At 37.0% G+C, this 27109-nt stretch overlaps 5 protein-coding genes across 6 annotated transcripts; 1 reads left to right on the forward strand and 4 right to left on the reverse strand.

Moving 5' to 3' along the window:
* Window positions 1-761: 761 nt before the first annotated feature.
* On the forward strand, window positions 762-2817 carry LOC144652607 (rhodopsin-like). 2 transcript variants are annotated; one of them, XM_078512677.1, is made up of 3 exons: window positions 762-848; window positions 932-1119; window positions 1644-2817. In XM_078512677.1, exons 2-3 carry the CDS (start codon window positions 963-965, stop codon window positions 2426-2428), a joined length of 942 nt encoding a protein of 313 aa, XP_078368803.1. In that variant the 5' UTR covers window positions 762-848; window positions 932-962; the 3' UTR covers window positions 2429-2817. The 2 variants fall into 2 exon arrangements, with proteins under 2 accessions (XP_078368803.1, XP_078368804.1); XM_078512678.1 differs by having other exon boundaries at window positions 765-820.
* Window positions 2818-3128: 311 nt separating this feature from the next.
* Window positions 3129-5684, reverse strand: LOC144652599 (cannabinoid receptor 1-like). The gene is made up of 2 exons (XM_078512664.1): window positions 5063-5684; window positions 3129-4409 (listed from the first exon to the last, which is right to left on the reverse strand). Exons 1-2 carry the CDS (start codon window positions 5310-5312, stop codon window positions 3619-3621), a joined length of 1041 nt encoding a protein of 346 aa, XP_078368790.1. The 5' UTR covers window positions 5313-5684; the 3' UTR covers window positions 3129-3618.
* A 2586-nt stretch (window positions 5685-8270) lies between these two features.
* LOC144652613 (allatostatin-A receptor-like) lies at window positions 8271-10763 on the reverse strand. The gene is made up of 2 exons (XM_078512689.1): window positions 10667-10763; window positions 8271-9174 (listed from the first exon to the last, which is right to left on the reverse strand). The coding sequence occupies exons 1-2, from the start codon at window positions 10743-10745 to the stop codon at window positions 8381-8383; spliced, it is 873 nt and encodes a 290-aa protein (XP_078368815.1). The 5' UTR covers window positions 10746-10763; the 3' UTR covers window positions 8271-8380.
* A 2383-nt stretch (window positions 10764-13146) lies between these two features.
* LOC144648498 (allatostatin-A receptor-like) lies at window positions 13147-15187 on the reverse strand. Its single transcript, XM_078508031.1, has 2 exons — window positions 14947-15187; window positions 13147-13946 (listed from the first exon to the last, which is right to left on the reverse strand). The coding sequence occupies exons 1-2, from the start codon at window positions 15185-15187 to the stop codon at window positions 13147-13149; spliced, it is 1041 nt and encodes a 346-aa protein (XP_078364157.1).
* A 6869-nt stretch (window positions 15188-22056) lies between these two features.
* LOC144652601 (allatostatin-A receptor-like) lies at window positions 22057-23507 on the reverse strand. Its single transcript, XM_078512666.1, has 2 exons — window positions 23198-23507; window positions 22057-22883 (listed from the first exon to the last, which is right to left on the reverse strand). Exons 1-2 carry the CDS (start codon window positions 23460-23462, stop codon window positions 22090-22092), a joined length of 1059 nt encoding a protein of 352 aa, XP_078368792.1. The 5' UTR covers window positions 23463-23507; the 3' UTR covers window positions 22057-22089.
* Window positions 23508-27109: the final 3602 nt, after the last annotated feature.

Consider the following 27109-nt stretch of genomic DNA (forward strand, 5'->3'; position numbering starts at 1 on the left):
TGATGAGGATGACGACGACGGCGGCGGCGCGAAAATCGTTATTTCTTTCTCCTGAAACGTGATATGCCAAGGCTGTGGGCAGTAATTTAGGATATTTGTTCAGGAAATGTTTGCAGTTATCTTCAGTACCCCATAATTACGATATCACGAATGGGGATGGATAAAATTCGACATCACCTTTTTCAGTTTTCGCGAAACGTGATGTGGGCCCTCCTAAAATGTAATCAAAATGTCGCTCATTGTTTTACAGGCGCCTTAATAAAACTATCCGTCATATACTCAAAAAAATAAAACCACTCTTTTCAGACATATTTTAAAAAAAGACCATCTAATATCGACAGCTATTATGTCTAAAGAAAATTAAACATCCTTCATACTGTTCATGTAAACTTGTTGTGGAAAGTAATTGGAAATAAAAAGTGAATTATTACATTGCTCTATATATCATAAGAAATCCACCTGCCACTTTCTTGGTAAGTTTGAAATAAACTATCGTAAAATCACAATTTTGAAGGCTGTAGATATATTAGATCTTCCATTTTTCAACATAAGTTTACAGCGCCCTTTGAGGCAACATCCCACCTAATAATACCAATAATACCAAATTTTTGGCGGGCTATTAAATCAAGAGTATTTGTTCAACGTTTAACAACGTTACATTAATAACCAAACCAATTTCCGTTCAAATTAAATAAAACGCAACATATTTGACAATCGACTCTTTTAGAGACGTTATTACAAGGTGTTAATTTCAACTACGCCAGAAAACAAGCCACAGAGCTTCGACCGAGCCCACGAAGAAGAAGGAGACGATTTCAATGTACGTTCACAGAAAAAGGAATTACAAGGTATTCTGAAAATGCTCTCGTTGAATAGAGCCCTACAATGTTGTTGTATAAACTTTGCGTTAACATTTTTACATTTTTTTTAGTAATTCACAGACCTGATTGGAAGTTCCAGCCATGAGTGCAGCTCAAGCTTGGGTGTTTGGCGTCATTGCAGCTGCATCGTTTGTCAGCAATGTATTATTCTGTTTTCTGCTATATAAGAAGCCTGCCTTGCTGAAAAAACCTCACAACATTTTACTGCTGACTCTCGCTACGACTGATATGATGACAGGTAACATTGATTAATTCATGAGATCAAAGGAAACTATCGGCAAACCATATAGATTAAATAGAGTGATTTGTTTCAAGCAGCCAGCAGTTGTTTTTGCGTGAGAAGTAAAATCTGAGAGGTAAAACGTTATATTCCAAATATTCCTCACTAGCTGCCCTTAAAGATCAGAATTTCATACATTTCCTTTCGTTTCAACTGGTTAGGTACCCTTTTATAAATCAGGGTAGAAATAAGTTTAAGTTAGTCAGCCTTAATTTCAATAGGGTGACTCCATCCGCTTTTACAATAAAAACTGTTATCAATAGAAGCCCTAGTAAAACGTAAAAAAGCCTTACAGTGTACCTAAAATGGGATTTAAAAATATTAAAATATTTAAGGATACTAAGATTTATGCTAAAATTATGTTGCATGTGTATAAAATCGAAAGATTAAAAATTACATATTATTTTGAAAACAGTTATAAATTTGACATTTCAAGGATTACTGCTGATAAGATGTAATTAATTTTATCTTTTTCTTTGCAGGAGTGGTTATTTTTGCAACACCGATGTTTCAAATCACTAAATATCCGTTCCTCGTCGGCCCGGCTGGGTATATTTTCTGCAACTTGTTTGCAAACAATTTCTTTGTATTTCTTCTCAGCAAAGCGTCTATCTTGACTGTCACACTGTTAGCGTTGGAACGCTGGTGTTCAGTAATAACACCATTTAGGTACAAAATCTTGTTTGCCAGGAAGAAATTGTCGATGTATATCGTCGGTATTATAGTCTCAAGTGCTTTATTGCAAATTTTCAGGTTCTTCGGAATTGAATTTAAGAATAACACTTGTGTATTTGTTCCAAGTCATTTTGGTAAGGTGGGGCAACAGGCATTCGTTTTAAGTTACGTCGTAGTAACATTTCTTTTACCTGTATTGATTATCTGGGCTTCATTTATCCATATTTGGTATCGAATTAAAGCAGCCCCGTCCTTATGTGGAAGGACACAGCAGGCGCAAACCCAACAAAAGTTGTTGTTGCGCATGTGTGCTACCACAGCCGCTGTCCTAATAGGGTGCTGGCTCCCTAGTCAAATCGTTTATATTTTGATTCAATTTGGTCTTGAGTCAAGTGAAACCACACTTACAATTCCCCTAATATTGGCTATGTCCAACTCTATGGTGAATCCATGGATTCACTTTCTTAGCAACAAAGAATACAGGAAAGAGTTTTTCTCTTTACATTTAATCTGCAAGAAATCCGTGCAAGTGTCTCCCGAAATAGCAATTCCAGAAATTGATACTCAGTTGGAGCAAGAAAACTCTGTGTAATTAAAATTTGAAATTGATAAAATGGGTATCGAATAGATTGTTTTGCGAATCTAGGAAAGTGTTAGATTTTATGGTTTTCTGTTTGATGTTATAAGCTAGACGCAAAATCTATGTATAAAGCAGTATACACTGATATTCATAATACAGGGTGCGATAATAAACGTGGTAATTTTATTTGTAGTTTGTTTATAATGAAGTAAATGGAAAGTCTCTATGAGTTTCTACAAACATTGTTATTTTAATGTTGTAAAAAAAGCCCCTTTTGCATGGCGTAGAAATTTAATCCATTGAAATGTAGGAAATCAAAAGTTAATTCGGCTCTAGCTGGCTGTGGATATTTCCCTTGTCATCACTTATTACAAGGAACTGTGAAATGAAGATGACTCTACTTGGACTTGATACTTTTCCTACTTATTTTATTATATTCAAGTATTGTAAATAATGGGTTAAATTAAATGTTATGAAAACGACTGATAAAAGCATTAATAATATTTGAAAAGCACGGTCAGGTATGCTACTGAAGTTTCTAGAATAAGTTCGTCAGATTACCAAAATAAAACAATTGCACCCAGACAAGGGAGATATGCCAGCTCATAGTTCCTTTCTCTCAAGGAACGCGTTGCCTGTATCACTTGGGTTTCGTGTTTCGCTACTATCTAACAATTGATTGTAAAATAAATATAAGATCAATTGTGCTTGACATCTGTTATTGTGGCTCGTTGTTTGACTTAATTTTGGCACTTCTTAAGGATCTGTCGCATTGGTACTTTTTGTATTTCTTTTTTTGAACCTAATATTACTGTGTTTAAGTTTGTTAGCCATTGAATTGTAAGATATTGAAAAAAATAAGTATTGGGAAATTTAACCTATTTGTTTCTTCCTCTACACTGCAGTATAATGGGTATATAACGATTAAGCCTCATTGTGCAATTCTTTCATTGTTTTAATAAATATAATGTATCTGACCAGAGATGTCTGCTAACTTAAAGATGGTTACTGAAATATTTATCCTGAGGTGGAAATCGCGCTGTAACGCTTAATACTTTGCCTACGAAGCCGTAGCGAAGTTGGATAACATCGGACCATATTTGGCAAAAATTGGGCAGGAATGACATGAAGTACCAGATGTATGACGTAACGGTCAATCCACACAAGATCGCTAGAACTTGTCAACATTGTGTCCAAAAAGCTTAGTTGACTAGATCTGGAAGAACCACTAACGAATGCATTGTTTGTACTCTTCTTTCCTGACATTTTTTTGTGTTAGCAAACGCGAAGAGCTCACACAAGCCCTTCCTGTACTCTCTGTTTGTCATCCAGTAAATCAAAGGGTTAACACATGAGTTAAACATTGCAAGAATTCCTCCCGTGTCGTGCAATGTGCTACCGATCTCAGTGATGCTAAACGGAGAGAGGATATAAATAGTTTGAGCGGGAAGCCAACACAATGTCAACGTTACTGACGTCACTGCACACATGCGTAGTAAAGCTTTCTGTTGTGCTCTTTGTCGCTCACCATAGCATCTTGCCATTGGCGATGTCTTGAACAGCAGTGTTATATGGCCAAATGAAGCCCAAGCAATCAAACACGGAAAATAAAAACTAACCAGAACATAAATAACAATCATAGCCTGAGTTCCTTTTTCTCCATATGGTGCATAAACTTTAGAACATTTACTCCCTGACAATTTCCACTCGAACAACTTGTTTATCTGCAGAAGACAAGTGCAAACCCAAATAGCCAGGATGTAGAGAAAGAGCCTCTTTCGGGTGAAATAGCGCTTGTACATCATTGGTCGAAAAATACAATACCACCTATCAATAGCCAGGCACGTGACTTTCAAAATAGAGACTTTTCCCATAGTAAAGAGCGCGTATCTACTACTGAGTACACGGCAGAAGATTTCACCAGCTAAACCGTCGGGAACTGGGAATGATGCAATGCTGATAACATAGCCAGGAGTAAGAGGAATGAAAATTCCTGTCGAACATAAAAGCATCCGTTATTCATATAGTTTATTACAATCGTTTATTCAAATTAATTTCTTGACATCTGTAACTTTCTCATGAAAAACAATGTGATGGAGATAATGTATTTATATCTGCAATATGTTATGATACTGCTTCGCACTATTTGATCGCTGAGGAAATTTGTCAAACTTTAAAAGAAATAGCGAACATAAATTTAATGTTTGGCAAATAAAACACCAGTATCACTTACTATGATTTGGTGCACGGCAACATCTAGAACTTTTTACGTGGAAACAAAGCTTTTAATTTTTTTTTTTGGTGTTTGAAATTATTGTGATATTCAAACAGCTATACCAGTTGGTGTGAAAGAGAGAAAATGTTTCAATTATAAAAAAAAATAGTTGCATCCAAAAACCAAAAGAAAATCAATCCCGCAATTTTGAATACATGACAATTTCTTTCATATTTCTTCACAATTTAACTTGTAATTCCTGCGTTTTCCTAAACGTTACTGGCTTCTGTCGCTTTTATGACCTACCCCCTAGAATCATCAACGATTGCGGGATCTAGCCCTTAAAGACCTATCCAGTGATGCTTTATCTAGGTATCGTTTTTGTTCAGTACAAAGTTTGAGAGTCTCGAAAATCGTATACAGATACAAACCTGTTAGTAGATCTGTGATCGCCAAAGAGAACAGGAGAATATTGTGTGGTCTTTTCAACATGGCAGACTTTCTCATCATAATCAAACAAAATAAAAAGTTCAGCAAAAACGACAAAGCTGCTATTATTCCAAACACCGACTCCTTAGCTTTAACCTGAAAGCTCTGATCTGCTATGGCTGGCTTGGACAGCTCTTCACTTGATATATTTTGTATTTGTAAAGATGTACTCAGGGTCTCCATTTTCAACATCCCGCATATGGATAATATCGTTTTAGTTTTCTACATATTATTTTAATTATTTTAAAACATTAGTTTCCAAATACAATACAGGTGTACTAAAGGTTTACCTGTTATACAAACAAATGATAGGTTTGGTTTTACAAACAAATGATACGTTTTGCCTGACGAAGGTTTGGAAATTTAAATAACTTAAGAAATGGGCTTTTATGTTTGCAAAAGTGCGAAAAGCTATAAGCAAGACCTGTCAATCATTATCCACCATCTCAATTCTCTTTCATTGTTTTCGTAATCTCTGTAAAATTTAAAATTAACCTGTCGAAACTTAGTACGCCACTGCTTCTAATCATACCGTATTGCAGTAAATAAAGAAAGAGCAAAATAAAGTCCGTTAAATGTCTGTTAAAGCTGTGCTTCAACATAGATATATAAAGCGAAATAAATCAAACGTCTGACATTAAAAAACGCACGAACAATGTCATTGACACCCGCATGTAAATAACAAGCTAATATTTTTTTCGTCAGAGTGAGTCATATTTTATTCATGTGTTATTTTTGTGAAAACTGGACTAAAATCAGTAAAAACGTAGTTTCCAGCAGTTTTCTGTCGAAGTATAACGTAATTCTGTAATTCGAAAAAAAAATATGTTTTCTTGCGTTGGTGAATCATGTGTGAAAATTGGAAGGAAGGTTATTATGACATCTTGTCAAATGTTTTAGTAAATACGGTGACATCAGCTGTGCAAATATGTTCTAGCTAAAATTTCATATTCTTACTAGAGAGTCACGTTCAAAATACATTTACTTTAAACTGAACGGTGGTAACAAGACTGCAATTCAACAATATCAGTTAGCTTATATTTTACTGGAGCAAATCTAAAACACTTAAACATTAAGACACATCACAGCATGTGAGAGCAGGAAGTCAACCCGGGGGGGGGGGGGGGGTACTCCATATAACGGCCTATACGGGGAGGCTCCGCCCGAAAGGGGTACCTTTTTCAGGCTTCAGGTATATAAAAGGGTAGCGATTTCACAAGTTTAGGTATATGAAAGGGTATGAAAATCCGTCATTTAGGTTTTTTAAAAGGCCTGTAATTAAAATATTTCGAACAGACGCACTTTATGGCTGTATTATTTTAATTTATTAAGCGCTACATAAAAATGAGAAGAAAACGTCCTGTTCTAAGGCTATGTCACGTCTTTTAGGTATATGAAAGGGGTACCTTTTTTCAGTAAAAGGTATACGAAAGGGGTACAATTTCTGTCAAAATGGTATATAAAAGGGTAAGGGGTAAGAGCTTGGGGCGGAGCCTCCCCGTATAAAACTTTTTTGAGTGCCCCCCCCGGGGAAGTCAACAAGACATGCAGCTGTGATCCAGAATAATAATACAGGACTGTATTAACACAACTTACATGTTACTTTTGTGTGACCAACACAATCAATAAACAGTGTCGCTGAGTAATTTTACCCGTTCTTTACATTTTGTCTTGCCCTGCAAGCTTTACAGATTTGCTGTTTGTAATTTCCTTTTTTTCTTTAGCCATGGGCGGGAACCTCCTGGTCTAAAGCCTAATCCGTGTGTACGTACCGGGGCTGGCTGCGACCCCCAAAATTTCTCGGCTAGATGGATAACCATTTGCTTACTTATGGATGCTTCGCCGGCTCGCGCCGCTCCGCTATGAATTTTCACACGATAAATGGCGTAAAAGTGACCTCTGATGCTTGCTTGTCTTAGCCAGTGAGTTTCCTTATTTGACTAAATAACATAAGTAATTTCACTATATGTTCATTCGAACGACTACAAACTTCCAGTTTTCAAATATTCTATATCTGTATCAATGTCAAAGACTCCATCTCTGATTTTAATTGTGCTTGTATCTATGTTCTTATTTTCATGGCGGAAAACCGATGTGCGAGAAGTGTAGACTGCAGACCTGCAGACTTGCATGCAGACCGGTTAGCATGAATGATACTCCGGATAGTTTAAGATTATACGACTAACAACGCTTCAGTTTGCTTTGAATAGTAGACAAAGCAAAACGATATTCACTTGAAAGCAATTCCACATGTCCACAGCCTGCAGTTTACATTTGTTGCACACCGTGGCAGAGCAGGTTCCATTGCAAGTTAAAATCTCACCTTCCAGAAACAGCACAGAATCAACTGAGCGTGCTCCGTTTCTTTCTGTTCACATACACTCAAGACTTGCTGCAAACTTATCAGTATTGTAGATAAATGACACGAGAATGGGGCAAAGAAAAATTTTGAGTCCCCGACGGGAATCGAACCCATGGCCTCCCAGATACCGGTTGGGCGCTCTACCCAACTGGGCTACGAGAGACTCGTGGTAAGCTGGGCCATTTCCTAGGTACAAAGTTCTTCCAACCGGTATCTGGGAGGACATGGGTTCGATTCCCGTCGGGACTCAGAATTTGTCTTTGTCCCATGCTCGTCTCATTGTTGGAAAAATTCATCTTCATTATTCGTCGCCGAGCATAAAATTTACCAGCTTTATTAGTTACAACTTATAAGTACGTTTGAGATGACCGAGAGAATAGTTCTCAAGTATAGTCTTACATAATCACACTAAACGGCACTGTAAACTGTGTTTCCATGGTGGACACATGCTGCAAGGATACCTTTAGCGCTGTGTCCACTGAGTTGAGAAGATGCCTATGTACATTGAAGATTCCTTAACCTGATCTCAAATTAAAGCTTGTAAAACTGGCAGCAATAGGATATTACACACAACGTTTTTTTTTATGATAACTAGAAAAGAGATTGGGGGAAACAGGAACTTATTTACCGTAAAAATTAAAAGGATATTTTTTTAACGAACACCTCAATGGATGTGATTGTGTAGTAGTGTTCAACTTTCGAAGTTTAAAACACTATATCGAAAAGAATGTTATAAGCTGTGTTTTAATTGTTATTTATGTTGAGCTCTTAAGCTAATTTGACTGTCGATAAGCTGTGAAACTATGAATTATCGTGAATGAATTATCATAATTATGTATGAGGTAATAGTTAAGACACACGCGAACGCTGAAACCTTTCAACATAGCGTCCTCAAAGCTTAGTTGACTGGATCTGGAAGAACCATTAACATTTCAGTCTCTCGTTTAGAACTTTCCTTCCTAAAATACTTTTTGTTAGCGAACATGAAAAGATCACACAAGCCCTTCCTGTACTCTTTGTTTGTCATCCAGTAAATCAAAGGATTAACACACGAGTTAAACATTGCAAGTATTCCACCCGTATCGTGCAATGTGCTACCAATCTTTGTGATGTTAAACGGAGAGAGGATATAAATGGTTTGAGCCGGAAGCCAACACAATGTCAACGTAATTGACGTCACGGCACACATGCGTAATAGCGCTTTCTGTTGTGCTCTTTGTCGCTCACGGTAGCATCTAGCCATTGGCGATGTCTTGAACAGCAGTGTGATATGGCCAAACGAAGCCCAAGCAAGCAAACATGGGATATAAAATCCTATCAGACTGTATATAATTATCATAGCTTGCGTACCCTTTTTTCCATACGGCGCTTCTACTTCCGAACATTTGTTTCCAGACAATTTCCATTCGAAAAACTTGTTTATCTGCAGAAGACAAGTGCAAACCCAAATAGCCAGGATGTAGAGAAAAAGTCTCTTGCGTGTGAAGTAGCGTTTGTACGTCATTGGTCGAAAAATACAATACCACCTATCAATAGCCAGGCACGTGACTTTCAAGATAGAGACTTTTCCCATTGTAAAGAGCGCGTATCTACTAATGAGGACACGGCAGAAGATTTCACCTGCTAAACCGCGAGGAACTGGAAACGATGCAATGCTGATAACATAGCCAGGAGTAAGAGGAATGAAGATTCCTGTCCAGCATAAAAGCATTGGTTATTCTTACAGTTTTTTTTTAATGACATCTGTTACGTTCTCATGAAAAACAACAACATACGGATAATAAGGGAATAAAATGATTTTTTGAGGGAATATTGTTTATTTGCGCCCGCGTAGTGTCATTTGTGGCCCGAGCGCGAAGCGCAAGGGCCACAAATGACACTACAAGGGAGCAAATAAACAATATTCCCGAACAAAAGTCATTTTATTATCATTATTATCAATAAACAAGGCCAAATAACATCCAGATAGGTAACACATTCAGTTTAATGAAGTTAGCATCATGATTTTCAATTCAAATAACACAAGTACTTCGTCGCAATGAAAATTATACACGATGCTACTGAGGCTTATGTCTTATTGTGTAGTTGTAGTATAAAAGAGCTAGCTGCAGTGTCTCTGAAAATAATGAGCAATGGGTTGATTCATGGATAATAATACTTTACAAACTTACATTTTCCGATTGAACTTCGGCGTAAAATTCCTGCAACTGCCTTAGCAAAATTGGCTCGACCGGAGATACACAATTCAAGTGAATGATGTTTCGTTTCTCGCAAGACAACAAGGAGCTGCTCTCTTTGTCCCTTCGCCTTGTGAATTTGCCTCTAAATCCGACTTTTTGGCTGTATTTTGTCCCATTTACAACAAATAGACTTTTATTTTAATTTGATTTTTCCTACCGAACACAATTCGCTTGTCGAAAAACTGTTCGAGACTCTTGCTGTACGCGTACGCACCTGAATTGTTTTCCCACGTCAGCGACGCTGATTGGTTAAAGTTAATCGGATGATGAACAGAGAACCAATCAGCTGCAGGGCCGTTAATGCATTAACAGCCCGCTAGGAGTCATTTGCGGCCCGCAAAGCGTGTGTTTTCAATAGGGCGGTTTTCAATTTGGCCGCGTGTATTGATAATAATGTAATTTTAACTGCAGTATGTTATGATAATGTTGTTTCACACCGTTTGATCGCTGAGGAAATTTCTCAAACGTTAAATTAATGTTTGTTTTGCAAGCATAAATTTGACATTTGGCAAATAAAACACCAGTATCAATTACTTTGATTTGGCACACGGCAAAATCTAGAAATTTGTTCATGGAAACAAAGCTTTTAATCTTTTTTCCTTGTTTAAAATTACCGTGATGACAGCTATTCCGTGAAGTGTGAAAGAGAAAAAATGTGTCAAAGAGAAAATATCAATTGCATACAAAAAACCAAAACAACAGGAATTCCACAATTTTGAATATATGATTTCTTTCAAGTTTGACCATTTGTTTTCTTCACGAATCATCTTTCTAGTAATGCTTGTGTTTTCCTACATATACTACTGGCTTCTGTCGCTGTTAAGACCTACCCACTAGAATCATCAACGATTGCGTGATCTAGCCCTTAAATACCTTTTCCAATGATGTTTTATCTAGGTAAAATTAATATTGAGAGTCTCGTAGAATCGTATAAAGCTACAAACCTGTAAGTAGATCTGTGATTGCCAAAGAGAACAGAAGAATATTGTGTGGTCTTTTCAACATGGCAGGCTTTCTCACCATTATCACACAGAACAGAAAGTTCAGCAAAAACGACAAAGCTGCTATTACGCCAAACGTCGCCTCCCTAACATTGGCCTGGAAGCTCTTTTTCTTGCGTTGGTGAATCATGTGTGAAAATTGGAAGAAAGTTATTATGACATTTCGTCAAATGTTTTAGTAAACACGGTGACATCAGCTGTGCAAATATGTTCTAGCTAAAATGTCATATTCTTACTAGAGAGTCACGTTCAAAATACATTTACTTTAAACTGAACGGTGGTAACAAGACTCCAATTCAACAATATCAGTTAGCTTCTATTTTACTGGAGCAAATCTAATACACTTAAACATTAAGACACATCACAGCTTGTGAGAGCTGGAAGTCAACAAGATATGCAGCTGTGATCCAGAATGCTGTCAATATATGCTATGTTAACAAAACATACAGAACTTTATACCATGCCATAGAAAATACAGCCAATCAGAATACAGGAAAGCCGTTGTATATTCGACGGTATTCAACCCAACCTTCCCATCGTGCGCTGCGATCTTATTCTCGATGAAATTTAGTAAGCCTTTTTTTCTATGGCATGGTATAAAATAGTTACACAACACTTTCTCGTGGTATACTATGGAATATCCCACTTGTCACTTGTATTTTCTTCGTATACACACTCGCCTAAAGGCTCGTGTGTATACCGAGAAAATACAAGTGACTCGTGGGATATTCCATAGTATACCACTCGAAAGCGTTGCATAACTAGTATGTATTAACACAACTTACATGTTACTTTTGTGTGACCAACACAATCAATAAACAGTGTCGCTGAGTAATTTTACCCGTTTTCTACATTTTGTCTTGCCCTGCAAGCTTTACATATTTGCTGTTTGTAATTTCCTTTTTTTTTTCTTTAGTCACGGGCGGGAAACCTCCTGGTCTAAGGCCTAATCCGTGTGTACGTACGGGGCTGGCGGCGACCCCCAAAATTTCTCGGCTAGATGGATAACCATTTGCTTACTTATGGATGCTCCGCCGGCTCGCGCCGCTCCGCTATGAATTTTCACACGATAAATGGCGTAAAAGTGATCCCTGATGCTTGCTTGTCTTAGCCAGTGAGTTTCCTTATTTGACTAAATAACATAAGTAATCTCACTATTTGTTCATTCGAACGACTACAAACTTCCAATTTTCAAGTATTCTATATCTGTATCAATGTCAAAGACTCCATCTCTGATTGTAATTGTGCTTGTGTCTGTGTTTTTTTTTTTCATGGTGAAAAACCGATGTGCGAGAAGTGTAGACTGCAGACCTGCAGACTTGCATGCAGACCGGTTAGCATGAATGATACTCCGGATAGTTTAAGACTATACGACTAACAACGCTTCAGTTTGCTTTGAATAGTAGACAAAGCAAAACGATATTCACTTGAAAGCAATTCCACATGTCCACAGCCTGCAGTTTACATTTGTTGCACACCGTGGCAGAGCAGGTTCCATTGCAAGTTAAAATCTCACCTTCCAGAAACAGCACAGAATCAACTCGGCGCGTGCTCCGTTACTTTCTGTTCACATACACTCAAGACTTGCTGCAAACTTATAAGTATTGTAGATGAATTTTTTCAACAATGACACCAGCATGGGACAAAGAAAAATTTTGAGTCCCCGACGGGAATCGAACCCATGGCCTCCCAGATCCCGGTTGGGCGCTCTACCCAACTGGGCTACGAGAGACTCGTGGTAAGCTGGGCCATTTCCTGGGTACAAAGTTCTTCCAACCGGTGTCTGGGAGGTAATGGGTTCGATTCCCGTCGGGACTCAGAATTTGTCTTTGTCCCATGCTCGTCTCATTGTTGAAAAAATTCATCTTCATTATTCGTCGCCGAGCTTCAAATTTACCAGCTTGATTAATTACAACTTATAAGTACGTTTAAGATGACCGAGAAAATAGTTCTCAAGTATAGTTTTACATAATCACTCCGCACCAAACGGCACTGTAAACTGTGTTTCCATGGTAGACGCATGCTGTGTCAACTGAGTCTATGTGCATTGTAGATTCCTCAACCTGATCTTAAATGAAAGCTTGTAAAACTGGCAGCAATAGGATATTACACACAATGTTCTTTCATGATTACCAGAATAGAGATTGAGGAAAACAGGCACTTATTTACAGTAAAAAAAAAGAAAATTGATATTTTTTATAATGAACACCTCAATGGAATGATTGTGTAATAGTGTTCAAATTTAGATCGAAAGGAATGTTATAAGCTGTGTTAAACTCGTTATTTATGTTGAGCGACTAAGCTAATTTGACTGTAGATAAGCTGTGAAACAATGAACTATTGTGAATGAATTATCAAATGTATGAGGTAATGTTTGAGAAACACGGGAACACTGAAACCGTTCAACATAGCGTCAACAAAGATTAGTTGACTGCATCTGGAAGAACCACTAACGAATACATTTCAGTCTCTCGTTTAGAACTTTCTTTCCTAAAATACTTTTTGTTAGCGAACATAAAAAGCTCACACAAGCCCTTCCTGTACTCTTTGTTTGTCATCCAGTAAATCAAAGGATTAACACACGAGTTAAACATTGCAAGTATTCCACCCGTATCGTGCAATGTACTGCCAATCTTGGTGATGTTAAACGGAGAGAGGATATAAATGGTTTGAGCCGGAAGCCAACATAATGTCAACGTAATTGACGTCACGGCACACATGCGTAATAGCGCTTTCTGTTGTGCTCTTTGCCGCCCACCGTAGCATCTAGCCATTGGCGATGTCTTGAACAGCAGTGTGATATGGCCAAACGAAGCCCAAGCAAGCAAACATGGGATATAAAATCCTATCAGACTGTAGATAATTATCATAGCTTGAGTACCATTTTCTCCATATGGAGCATTTACTTTAGAACATTTACTTCCTGTCAATTTCGACTCGAAAAACTTGTTAATCTGCAGAATACAAGTGCAGACCCAAATCGCCAGGATGTAAAGAACAAGAGTCTTTCGGGTGAAGTAGCGTTTGTACGTCATTGGTCGAAAAATACAATACCACCTATCAATGGCCAGACACGTGACCTTCCAAATGGAGACCTTTCCCATTGTGAAGAGTGCGTATCTACTACTGAGGACACGGCAGAAGATTTCACCTGCTAAACCGCGAGGAATTGGAAACAATGCAATGCTGATAACATAGCCAGGGGTAAGAGGAATGAAGATTCCTGTCGAGCATAAAAGCATTGGTTATTCTTACGGTTTATTAAAAAAAAGTTTATGTAAATTATTTTTTTAATGTTTGTTTTGCAAGCATAAATTTAACATTTGGCAAATAAAACACCAATATCAATTACTATGATTTGGCACACGGCAAAATCTAGAAATTTGTTCATGGAAACAAAGCTTTTAATCTTTTTTCCTTGTTTAAAATTACCGTGATGACAGCTATTCCGTGAAGTGTGAAAGAGAGAAAATGTGTCAAAGAGAAAATATCAATTGCATACAAAAAACCAAAACAACAGGAATTCCACAATTTTGAATATATGATTTCTTTCAAGTTTGACCATTTGTTTTCTTCACGAATCATCTTTCTAGTTATGCTTGTGTTTTCCTACATACTACTGGCTTCTGTGCTGTTAGGACCTACCGTAATGATTCGATTTAGCGCCCTCCTTCAAATAAGCGCCCCCTTCTGAATAAACGCCCCCCTTCGAATGTGTTTTTGTAAATAAGCGCCCCTATTCCAATAAGCGCCCCCATTCTCATTAACGCCCCCGTTCCTATAAGCACCCCTATTCTAATAAGTGCCACTATCGTGGATAACTGCCCATACTGAAGTCATTGACGTCAACTAGATAAACTCCTGACCGTTCACCGTACAGTTCATGTATATATTTACTGCTAAAATGAACAATTATTTTAAAAGTAACTGAACTTCAAACAATTTCTAACTGTAACAGTCTCTGTTATTGTTAGATACATTTGGTTGTTTCTCTAGAAATTAAATAAACGCCCTGTCCCGAATAAGCGCCCTGTCTCGAATAAGCTCCCTCCCTCGAGGTGCCAAAAGTAAATAAGCGCCCCGGGCGCTAAATCGAATCATTACGGTACCCACTAGAATCATCAACGATTGCGTGATCTAGCTCTTAAATACCTTTTCTAATGATGTTTTATCTTGGTAAAATTAATATTGAGAGTCTCGTAGAATCGTATAAAGCTACAAACCTGTAAGTAGATCTGTGATTGCCAAAGAAAACAGAAGGATATTGTGTGGTCTTTTCAACATGGCAGGCTTTCTCATCATTATCACACAAAACAGAAAGTTCAGCAAAAACGAAAAAGCTGCTATTACGCCAAACGTCGCCTCCCTAACATTGGCCTGAAAGCTCTGATCTTCTATGGCTGGCGTGGGCAGTTCTTTACCTGAATCATTTTGCAATCGTGAAGATGTACTCAAGGTTTCCATTTTGAATAATATTGTTTGAGTTTTTCTATATATTACTTAAATTAGGTTCCCAACCATGAAAAACCTAATATTTCAAACTAATGCCTTATAGGTTCAAGAGGAATATTGGTTAAGAAATGATACGTTTTGACTAAAGAAGTAGGGACATTTGAATAATATAAGAAGTAGGCTTTTATGTTTGCAAAGGGTGACAAGCTCTGTACAAGACTTGTCAATCATTATTTCAGTTCTCTTTCTTTGTTATCGTAATCGTTGTAAAATTTGACATTAACCAGTCGAAACTTAGTTCACGCACTGCTTACTAATTATGCCTTATTTTTATATCCCAGTAAATAAAGAGGGAGCAAAATAAAGCGAATTTATATGGAATATTAATGCCAATTTATGTGTAATATAAATTAAAGTTAATGCCACAACCATGAATGTGAGATCAGAGAAGTAAAAAGAGCACCCCAGTCAAATATACAGATCTGTCACGCAATAGGCTGCAAGACTAACACTCTTGCATTACATTCAAAGGTCAAAGTCGCCTCTGCACCAGTATGTTGTGCAATTTCGGGCTGGCCAATCATATTGCCCCTATTCTATCATGTCAATCAAGACCATGCGGTTTCATCTAGACATCATTAATTTTACTTCAAATTCTCTGAGCTCTAGAATGGTTCTGACAATAATTCCCACCCACCCAACCCTCTTTGGTTTTCTTCTAGCATAGTACTTGTAGACATCTAGGCAATGTTAAAATTCTACACACAAATACTGACATGTAGAGGGTTGTCCTTTATTATGATTATGATTATTATTATTTTCACACATTAGCCAGAGCCAATAGACTAAAGCAAAAAGTCTGCTTATATAGACACTATTATAATTGTTACCTTTCGCATGCTACTCAAGTTTCAGTAGAACTAATGGACTTAAGCAGCATGCCTGCTTATAGAGACATTGTGTTTATATTGTTACCATTTTGTATGCTAACTCAGGCTTAGAGCTTATGGACTGAAGCAGCATGTCTGCTTATAGAGACATTGGTTTTATATTGTTACCATTTTGTATGCTAACTCAGGCTTAGAGCTTATGGACTGAAGCAGCATGTCTGCTTATAGAGATATTGGTTTTATATTGTTACCATTTTGTATGCTAACTCAGGCTTAGAGCTTATGGACTGAAGCAGCATGTCTGCTTATAGAGACATTGGTTTTATATTGTTACCATTTTGTATGCTAACTCAGGCTTAAAGCTTATGGACTGAAGCAGCATGTCTGCTTATTAAGATGTTACTATTGTTAACATTTTCTATGCCAACTCAAGCTTGCAGCTGTTGGCCTTGAGCAATATCTCTTCTTCTCGAGACATTGATATAACTGTTTCATTAAGTGTCAAGCTGGCACATACTAACTCAACCATTCTGTTATTCGTTTACTGACTTTTATTTATGATCTTCTTCGATAGGTTTAGAACATCTTACCTAAGTGTTGTTTTTTGTTAAAGTAAATAAACCACGGGAAGGGGTGAAGTGCTCCATACAATTCGCCCTTTTGCCCCATAGCCTCACAGGGTCAGCTTTCCCTGTAGAGTGGGCCCTCAGTGTTGCTGTTGTTGGCTGTTGTGTTTGTTCCCAAGGGTCCTGGAGATTAGGACCCCAGTTTATTGGGAACCAGGGAATGTGGTTGTGTTTGTTCCCAAGGGTCTTAGGACCCCAGTTTCTTGGGAACCAGGGAATGTGGTTGCGTTTGTTCCCAAGGGTCTTAGGACCCCAGTTGCTTGGGAACTGTTCCCAAGGGTCTTAGGACCCCAGTTGCTTGGGAACCAGGGAATGTGGTTGTGTTTCTTCCCAAGGGTCTTAGGACCCCAGTTGCTTGGGAACCAGAAATGTGGTTGTGTTTGTTCCCAAGGGTCTTTGGACCCCAGTTGCTTGGGAACCAAGGAGTGTTGTTGTGTTTGTTCCCAAGGGTCTTAGGACCCCAGTTGCTTGGGAACCAGGGAATGTTGTTGTGTTTGTTCCCAACCTCTCGTTGCCAACCAACTTACCTGTAATACTCTGCATGATTCCTATTGGCAACTCGAGCACTTCACCCCTTACCCCTTTTCTCCCACTGAACTTGTTGTCTTGTTTTCATGTCATGGGTTGGGAGCATTAAAAGTCCGTTAAATTTCTGTTTTGTTAAAGCTGTGCTTCAACATAGATATATCTATAAAGCGAAAAAAAATCAAACTATTGACATTAAAAAACGCACGAACAGTGTCATTAACACCCGTATGTAAATAACTAGCTAATATTTTTCCGTCAGGGCCAGTTATATTTTATTCATTTGCTTTTTTTATTAGTAAAAACGTAGTTTCCAGCAGTTTTCTGTCGAAGTATAACGCAATTCTGTAATTCGAAAAAAAGATGTTTTCTTGCATTGGTGAATCATGTATGAAAACCTGAAAGAAAGTTATTATGACATTTCGTCAAATGTTTTAGTAAACACGGTGACATCAGCTGTGCAAATATATTCTAGCTAGAATTTCATATTCTAACTAGAGAGTCACGTTTAACATACATTTACTTCAAACTGAACGGTGGTAACAAGACTCCAATTCAACAATATCAGTTAGCTTATATTTCACTGGAGCAAATCTAAAACACTTAAACATTTAGTTAAGATACATCACAGCATATGGGAACAGGAAGTCAACACGATATACGGCTGTGAACCAGAATGCCGTCAATATATGCTATGTTAACAAAAATACAGAGCTTTATTATATGGCAAAGCAAATCCGAGCGTTCTGATTGGTTCTTTCTTGGTCGGGATTTCGCCATACGGACCGTTTTCATGAAAACGGTCCAAGCCGTGTATTTTTTCGAAAGCTGACAAACTCAATTTTTAACTATACCTGCGAAGTCAAAACGTGTACTCTCATTCTTCGCAAAGAAACTACCGAACAGATTGATATTTCACAGAGCTTAGAACGTGGACGAAGAAAACGAACATTCACCAAGCGAATTTCAAGCGAATTATCTTAAAGTTTGGGAAACCTCTGATGTGGAAACGGACACAGGCATCACCGAAAGGCAGGAGGCCATATAGAAGATTTTATAAACGAACGGAAAACTATAAACACAAATAAGAAGACGGCTACTGAAATGAAAGCTCTTCCCCGCTACATTGAAGGTAAGTGAAGGTAATAGTATGACAAATGAAAGAATTGATAGCCTACCTTCTTCCGAGCTTGACCAACTTCCCGTCCAAATGAGTCCAAATTTTTTTACGAAGCGAATTTTTTATTAACACACGAAGCAAAAAAAGGAGAAGAGTACGAGCAAGCAGCAATTTCCAGTTTTCAGCAAAGCATACAGTGATACCTGAGAAGAAATATCCATTCAACATACTCAACGACAATGAGTTTGAAAAATCGAGAAGAGTACTAGCTGCGAAGTGCCAGTCACTAGTTCACAAGAAAGAAGCCGCAAGCCGCTCAGGCGATTAATGAAGACGAAGAAGTCGAAGACGCTCTTTTTGAAGCGGGAGAATTAAGCGACTCCAAACCAGTGGGCACTTCATAGAACTGTCTTGTGCTTTTTTTTAGAAATTTACCCTTACGACACTTTGGTTTACGAGCCAGAAACGAAAGCCGAAAGTTACGCTGAAGAGCTGAGACGTTCAACTTCAACGGAGAATGATGGCCAAGAAACCTCAGTTTGGTTAGCCGAGCGGCCTTTTGGCTTTCAATGTTGCCTGTTTCAGTTTCGTCATCAGAACTTTCCCGAAATTAAGAATAATATAATCCGCTTGGTGAATATTCGTCTTCCTCGTCACGATCAATAAATTTGTTTTCAAACTCGTGGTAGCTTGTTCTTTCTGAGTTGCTCACTTTACGGAGGAAGCCCTTTGAATGCAAGTGACCGGAAGTGCTTTATAACAGAAAAATAAACAAGCATGGCTCGAGTGCCATATAATCAACTACTTACTAACCTTGCTTCCCCGAGCCGTACTGGGGAATATTGGCCCTCGGTCGTTTTGTACGGACCTCGCTACGCTCGGTCCGTACTGCCACGACCTCGGGGCAATATTCCCCAGTACGGCCCTCGCGCACGGTTAGTAAGAGGTTAATATTAACACAACTTACATGTTCCTTTTATGTGACCAACACAATCGATACAAGAAATCTGCCGGTTTCCTGAAACATGTTTTACACTCAAATAATAAGACAATATATTCATAACATACATAGAATATTCATCTCACAACATGGAAGGTACTTTGTGAAATATCAAAAAATGCGGCAAAGTTAATAAAACTGTGAAGCAATAATATGGCTCTGGGGGCCGTTTTTTTTTAATTGACAAAAATGACAAAAAGACATATAATAAATAATCGAGAGTTGGGCTAGTTTAGAAAATTTTAATAAAAGATTCCGCAACTAGAATTAATAACTGAAACAAGTAAATATAGTAGCCAATTTAAGGAAAATAGATAGATTATAAAGTATGGAATTTATAACAAACATTACTTGCGACCCAGTGAGCCAGTGAAATTGAAAAACCGTCTTTCTTTAAAAACCCAGGTAGCAATCGTTTATGGTCTAAAAATTCAATCCATGCCAAATTATAAGTACACTGAAGGTCTGAGCAACCGAACAACCGTTGTAACAGATACACCACCAGGTACAAAGTTCATAAACGGTGTTTCCTTTACAAGATGCGTGAAGCAGCGCGAGTTTCCTTATTTGACTAAATAATAGAAGTAATTACACTAAATGTTCATTCAAACGACTACAAACTTCAATTTTTAAGTATTCTATAACTGTATCAATGTCAAAGCATCCATCTCTCTGATTGTAATTGTGCTTGTATCTACGTTCTTATTTTTCTTGCGGTAAACTGGTGTGTGAGAAGTGTAGCCTGTAGACCTACAGACTTGCATACAGTCCGGTTAGCTTGAATGATGCTACGGTTAGTTTAAGTATTTATGACTAACAACGCTTCAGTTTGCTTTCAATAGTAGACAGAATAACACGATATACACTTGAAAGCGATTTTGCAAGTGTACAGCCTGCAGTTTTTTGTTGCACACCGCGGCAGAGCAGGTTCCGTTGGAAGTTAAAATCTCACCTCCCAGAAAAAGGCCAGAATCAACAGAGCGTGCTCCGTTTCTTTCTTTTCACATACACTCAAGACTTGCTGCAAACTTATTAGTATTGAAAATGAATTTTTTTCAACAATGACACGAGCATGGGACAAAAAAAAAATATGGAGTCCCCCGACGGTAATCGAACCCGTGGCCTCCCAGATAACGGTTGGGCGCTATAACCAAGTGAGCTACGAGAGACTCGTGTTAAGCTGGGCCATTTACTTGGTACAAAGTTCTTCCAACCGGTATCTGGGAGGACATGGGTTCGATTCCCGTCGGGGACTCAGAATTTTTCTTTGTCCCATGCTCGTCTCATTGTTGGAAAAATTATCTTAATTATTCATCGCCGATCTTAAAATTTACCAGCTTTATTATTTACATCTTTTAAGTACGTTTGTGATAACCGTAAAAATTGTTCTAAGGTATAGTCTTACATAATCACACCAAACGGCACTGTAAACTGTGTTTCCATGGTGGACACATGCTGCAAGGATACCTTTAGCGCTGTGTCCACTGAGTTGAGAAGATGCCTATGTACATTGAAGATTCCTTAACCTGATCTCAAATTAAAGCTTGTAAAACTGGCAGCAATAGGATTTTACACACAACGTTTTTTATGATAACTTGAAAAGAGATTGGGGGAAACAGGAACTTATTTGCGGTAAAAATTAAAATGATATTTTTTTAACGAACACCTTAACGGATGTGATTATGTAGTAGTGTTCAACTTTTGAAGTTTTAAACACCATATCGAAAAGAATGTTATAAGCTGTGTTTTACTTGTTGTTTATGTTGAGCTCCTAAGCTAATTTGACTGTAGTTAAGCTGTGAAATAATGAATTATCGTGAATGAATTATCATAATTATGTATGAGGTAATAGTTAAGGAGGCTCGATGTAGTTTTTTTAGCCGAAGGGTGGTTGTTTTGAAAATTAAAATTATCTAGGAAGCCAATGTTCGATTTTTGTTCAAATACACCATAATGATCAAATATGACCAAATATTAATTTTCTACCCGTCACTTAATCACAAAGGTTACCATAGCAACCACTGACGTTTTCTTTTGTTCTCAAACAAGCTTGATTTTCTCGAAATCTAGATTGACTCTTGGTATTCATTTTTTGATATGTTCAAGTATAGTAGATTGACTACCTGAACACAAAATTTTAGGAAAATCTGTAAGAGCGTTTTAGAGTAAATCAAGTTTGAAGTTTTTGTTATTTTCTTACAATTTCCTACAATTGGCAGTCGATATATTTTAAAAAAATTAAGCAAAAACACTTTCGCTTTTAGTTAATGGTCTTTGATGATGTAAGTATTTATATTTCAGTGAGAGTAACTGCGCTCAAATAATACAAAACAATTTAAAAGCGTCTATTTTATGTTAAAACGGGTTTTTTCTGAAAATTTTATTCTTCATTTACTTGAAAACGCTCTTACAGATTTTTCTAAAATTTTGTCAACAGTTAGTCAATCTACTAAATTTCAACATATCAAAAAATAAACACCAAGATTCAATCTAGATTTCGAGAAAAACAAGCTTGTTTGAGAACAAAAGAAAACGTCAATCGTTGCTATGGTAACCTTTGTGGCTAAGTGACGGGTAAAAAATTTAAATTTGGTCATATTTGATCATTATGGTGTATTTTGGCAAAAATCAAACATTGGCTTCCTAGATAATTTTAACTTTCAAAAGAACCACTCTTCGGCTAAAAAAACTACATTGAGCCTCCTAAAGACACACACGAACGCTGAAACCTTTCAACATAGCATCCTCAAAGCTTAGTTGACTGGATCTGGAAGAACCACTAACATTTCAGTCTCTCGTTTAGAACTTGCTTTCCTAAAATGTTTTTTGTTAGCGAAAATAAAAAGCTCACACAGACCCTTCCTGTACTCTTTGTTTGTCATCCAGTAAATCAAAGGATTAACACACGAGTTAAACATTGCAAGTATTCCACCCGTATCGTGCAATGTACTGCCAATCTTGGTGATGTTAAACGGAGAGAGGATATAAATGGTTTGAGCCGGAAGCCAACACAATGTCAACGTAATTGACGTCACGGCACACATGCGTAATAGCGCTTTCTGTTGTGCTCTTTGTCGCTCGCCGTAGCATCTTGCCATTGGCGATGTCTTGAACAGCAGTGTGATATGGCCAAACGAAGCCCAAGCAAGCAAACATGGGATATAAAATCCTATCAGACTGTAGATAATTATCATAGCTTGAGTACCATTTTCTCCATATGGAGCATTTACTTTAGAACATTTACTTCCTGTCAATTTCCATTCGAAAAACTTGTTAATCTGCAGAATACAAGTGGAGACCCAAATAGCCAGGATGTAGAGAAAAAGAGTCTTTCGGGTGAAGTAGCGTTTGTACGTCATTGGTCGAAAAATACAATACCACCTATCAATGGCCAAACACGTGACCTTCCAAATGGAGACCTTTCCCATTGTGAAGAGTGCGTATCTACTACTAAGTACACGGCAGAAGATTTCACCAGCTAAACCGCGAGGAACTGGAAATGATGCTGTGCTGATAACATAGCCAGGAGTAAGAGGAATGAAGATTCCTGTCCAGCATAAAATTATTCGTCATTTTTACAGTTTATTTAAAATGTTTATACAAATATATTTTTAACATCTGTAACGTTCTCATGAAAAACAATACTGCGAAGATAAGGTAATTTCCTCTGTACTTTGTTATGGTAATGTTGTGTCATACCATTTGATCATTAAGAAAATTCGTCAATGTTTTAAAGAAAAAGCAGACATGATTTTAAACATTTTTAAACATGAAACACTAGTATCATTACAATGATTTGGTGCACTGCAATATCTAGGTATTTTGCACAAAAGTTTTAAAAACATGTACAGAGTCACAAACCTGTTAGTAGATCTGTGATTGCCAAAGAGAACAGAAGAATATTGTGTGGTCTTTTCAACATGGCGGGCTTTCTCGTCATGATCACACAGAACAGAAAGTTCAGCAAAAACGACAAAGCTGCTATTACGCCAAACGTTGCCTCTCTACCTTTGGCGTGAAAGCTCTGAAAGCTCTCTTCTATGGCTGGCGTGGCCTTTTCTTCATCTGAAACGTTTTGCAGTTGTAAAGATGTATTCAGGGTTTCCATTTTGAACATCCATTGCATACGAACAATATTGTTATAGATTTTCTGTATATTATTTTAATTAGGTTCCCGACCAGAAAACATAATATTTCAATCCAATTCCTCATTGGTTCAAGAGATAATATAAATTAACAGTTATACCAAAGTATATTTGTTTTATAAACAAATAATACGTTTTGCCTGAAGGGGGGTGGGAAATTTGAATAACTTAAGAAATGGGCTTTTATGTTTGGAAAGTGTGAAAAGTTCAAAGCAAGTTTGTCGAAGTTAGCATGAAGCTGTCAAGTCTAGTTCACGCACTGCTTTCTGATAAATTAAACCTTATTCCAGTAAATAAAGAGAGAGCAAAATAAAAGATCGCTTAATTTTTGTTAATTCTTGAGGCTGTGCTTCAACATAGATCTATAAAGCGAAATAAATCAAACGTTTGACGATAAAAAAAATTGCTAATCTTTTTCGACAGCTCAAAATTTTTCATTCATTTGCCCTTGCACTGTTCTCTTTTGTGAACACTGGAGTACAACTAGTCTTAGTTTCCGGCAGTTTTCTGTTGAAGTATAACATAATCCTGTAATGCGAAAGATGCGTTGGCGAATCGTATAAAAATTGGAAGAAAGGTATTGTGACATTCTGTCGAATGTTTGAGTAAACACGGTGACATCAGCTGTGCAAATTCTAACGTTCAAAATACATTTACTTTAAACTAACTGTTGACAGGACTTCGAATCAATACATCTAAAACACTTTAACACTAAAACACAGCAAATGGAAGCAGGAAGTCCCCACGATATACGACTTTCAACCAGAAGAATGCCAATATACACTTAATTGCAGAATTGTTGACCCTATAAAAAAAGCATAAGCCATGAACGATAAGACCAAATGGTATTTTGCGTAGAGAGCGTTTGTCAGCTTCCATTTTTTTTATAATCAAGATGTTTTCTTTTCTTGAGAGCTTTAAAAACTTGTTTTACATAACCTGTCTCACTGTAATGCTCATTCTACCACAGACGACGATTACTTTTCCGATTTCCCAGTAAACATTTGGGTAGTATTGTTTATGGTTTATGCTTTTCATGGTCAATGTTTCTTCAATCAGCAGTATGCTTATTGTTATGTCAGCAAAAATACAGAACTACAAGAAAACGCACATGCTCCTTTCCACACAGAAATGACAGAACGAGTGACTTTGTTTTTCATAAGATAATGTTAATGTTATATCCATCACATCCAAAACACTTAAACACTAAAACACAGCAAATGGAAGCAGGAAGTCCGCACGATATACGACTTTGAACCAGAATGATGCCAATATTCACCTGATGAAACGTTGACCCTGGTACAATGGTGGACTACTTAAAATCTTTAGCTTAATTTAGTTTTATACTCGTTGCTATTGCAATATATACTATTGTTATTCACTATTGTTTTTCTTACTACTATTATTCTTTTCTTTTCGTGAATGTATATAAGTTATAAATATTTTGTAAATTTATTTATTTATTTATTTTCTTCTTTATTTTCTCCTTCACCTCCCGCCGCAAATAGCTAGTCTAATTGCGGGAGGTGAAAGACACTATAAATAATATAATTATGCTAGATAAAGTTTTGTTGTTGTTGTTATGATAAATTACTAAAGCGAAACTTAATGAAGAACTGTCTCATACCATTGGGTGACCAACACAATCGATAAAAGAGATCTGCGTTTCCTGTAACATGTTTTATATTCAAGTAATGAAACAAAAAAGACAGAATATACATACATATCACAATATGTTATTAGGGCGATCAGTGTTTGACATAATAAAAATTTGGTTTGCATCTAAGCTCAAAATCGGTTCAAAAAAGTTGGTAAGAACGTATATTGGTTCAGTTTTGCATGCAAAACTGAACCAATTTTAACTCTGATGAAGGTAACAGAGAGTTACCGAAAATTCAGTTTTATACGTTTTTACCAACTTTTTTGAACAGATTTTAAGATCAGATACAAACCAGATTTTTATTATATCACAATATGCAAGGCCAGGTACTTTATTAAAATGGGAAACAATATTTTTTCCTTTGGATCAATCCTTTCGAAATTGTGAAATATTTATAACGAAGTAAGGTAAATAAAACTATGAAGCACTGAAAGTATGATTCTGGTAATGTCTTTTCCTACCAAAAAAAAAATTGACACGAATGATAAAAACATATAATAAAACAACTTTCTGAGTTGGCCAGGTTAGAAAATATTGATAAAATATTCCACAACGTGGATTAACCAAATGAAACGGGGAAATCTAGTTAGCCAATTTAATGAAAAAGAAATAGTTTATGAAGTGGTTTGTTTGCAACATACAATACTTCTGACACTGTGAGCCAGTGAGATAAAAAAAAATGTCTTTCTTTAAAAACCCCATGTAACAATTGTTTACGGTCTATTAAATTCAGACCAAATTATTTGTACAAAAAGGGAGTAGTGAGGGATGCACCGGTCACAAATGATGACATCATCGAAGCGTAAGGGTGTTGGGGCGCAGGGATTTAGTGACGTCTCAATACCCCAGGGGTTAACGTCATAAAAAAAGATGACACCGTTACATAAAAATAGAATAGGGACAATATTGCCTCACTCTTCTTTATTGTCGCAAAAGACAGAAGATACAAAAACATTTTGAAAGAGGTTAATGTTCAAGTTAAAGAAGTCAGAAGTCTTATCGGGTATATTTAAGATTTGCGGAGCAGCCGACCGAAAAGCCATGGGAGCAATATTTTTCGTACCCATTTTCACGCGGGCAATAGTTTGAATATAATGTATGCAAATGTTTTGCTGTGACAGACCAAAGTCGTATTTTCATATTCCCCGTATATTCTGTTCATCTCTGGTAAGTTTTTGCTTTATGTCTAAACTAGAAATAACTGCGTGATCCTTAAGGTCATTGCCCTGAAAATAGAACTGAACACAATTTTTTAACCAAACTTCGCCTACTGGTTTATTACTTTGAGGGAACTTAAATTTTGAAATAAAAAAGGGGGGTCACCAGATTCGTTTAGGAGCAGGAAGACCATGTATATTCCATATAATTCCTTATATTCCTCTGCGAGTACGCAAAGTACACTTTTTTAGCGATAATTTATTTTTCAAACACATGAATTGATCTGTTTTCATTTTACAGAAAGAATTTGATCGCTACACCAAATTCTGCGCATTTTAAAATTCTGCGCAGTAAGGATGCGCAATGCAATACAGGGCAATGACCTTAATCAACTAAGGGCCCGGCCAAAACATAGTTGGGCTAAGAACCAAAACAAAAACCTGATGTAGGTAGGACGCACGGGCAGTTTTGATTCATTCTCAAACATGCCTACTCTGAGAAACGGACTAAGACAACCCTGACGATTCTTTCGAACTAGACATTTCGTTTTAATCTTTATTTCAACACGGTAAAATCATCAGGACTTAAAATACACAATACTTATTTAAAATTACTTTATACCTATTTTAAATAATAAATTCAAATTGCATTAGTCGTCTACAATGATATTAAGAAAGGAGGCGATAATAAATCATAATAAAAGAAATGCCTGCTTTCCATGAATGCCGTGTGATGTTAATATTTTCATTGATTCTAGCCAAAAACGAAACTGCTGCAGCCGGATTTAAAGCTAGTGAGAGTTTGTGCTTG

The sequence above is a fragment of the Oculina patagonica genome, chromosome 4 (genome assembly GCF_052425735.1).
Source record: "Oculina patagonica isolate OP01 chromosome 4, crgOcupat, whole genome shotgun sequence".
Lineage (NCBI taxonomy): Eukaryota > Metazoa > Cnidaria > Anthozoa > Scleractinia > Oculinidae > Oculina > Oculina patagonica.

What these genes read in the sequence shown, in the direction of transcription:
- LOC144652607 (XM_078512677.1), top strand. Translation starts at nt 963, where the DNA reads ATGAGTGCAGCTCAAGCTTGGGTGTTTGGCGTCATTGCAGCTGCATCG. An exon ending in TACGACTGATATGATGACAG is followed by an intron (nt 1,120 to 1,643) that starts GTAACATTGATT and finishes TTTTCTTTGCAG; the next exon opens with GAGTGGTTATTTTTGCAACA.
- LOC144652599 (XM_078512664.1), bottom strand. Translation starts at nt 5,312, where the DNA reads ATGTTGAAAATGGAGACCCTGAGTACATCTTTACAAATACAAAATATA. An exon ending in GATCACAGATCTACTAACAG is followed by an intron (nt 4,410 to 5,062) that starts GTTTGTATCTGT and finishes TATGTTCGACAG; the next exon opens with GAATTTTCATTCCTCTTACT.
- LOC144652613 (XM_078512689.1), bottom strand. Translation starts at nt 10,745, where the DNA reads ATGGTGAGAAAGCCTGCCATGTTGAAAAGACCACACAATATTCTTCTG. An exon ending in AATCACAGATCTACTTACAG is followed by an intron (nt 9,175 to 10,666) that starts GTTTGTAGCTTT and finishes TATGCTGGACAG; the next exon opens with GAATCTTCATTCCTCTTACT.
- LOC144648498 (XM_078508031.1), bottom strand. Translation starts at nt 15,187, where the DNA reads ATGGAAACCTTGAGTACATCTTCACGATTGCAAAATGATTCAGGTAAA. An exon ending in AATCACAGATCTACTTACAG is followed by an intron (nt 13,947 to 14,946) that starts GTTTGTAGCTTT and finishes TATGCTCGACAG; the next exon opens with GAATCTTCATTCCTCTTACC.
- LOC144652601 (XM_078512666.1), bottom strand. Translation starts at nt 23,462, where the DNA reads ATGCAATGGATGTTCAAAATGGAAACCCTGAATACATCTTTACAACTG. An exon ending in AATCACAGATCTACTAACAG is followed by an intron (nt 22,884 to 23,197) that starts GTTTGTGACTCT and finishes TATGCTGGACAG; the next exon opens with GAATCTTCATTCCTCTTACT.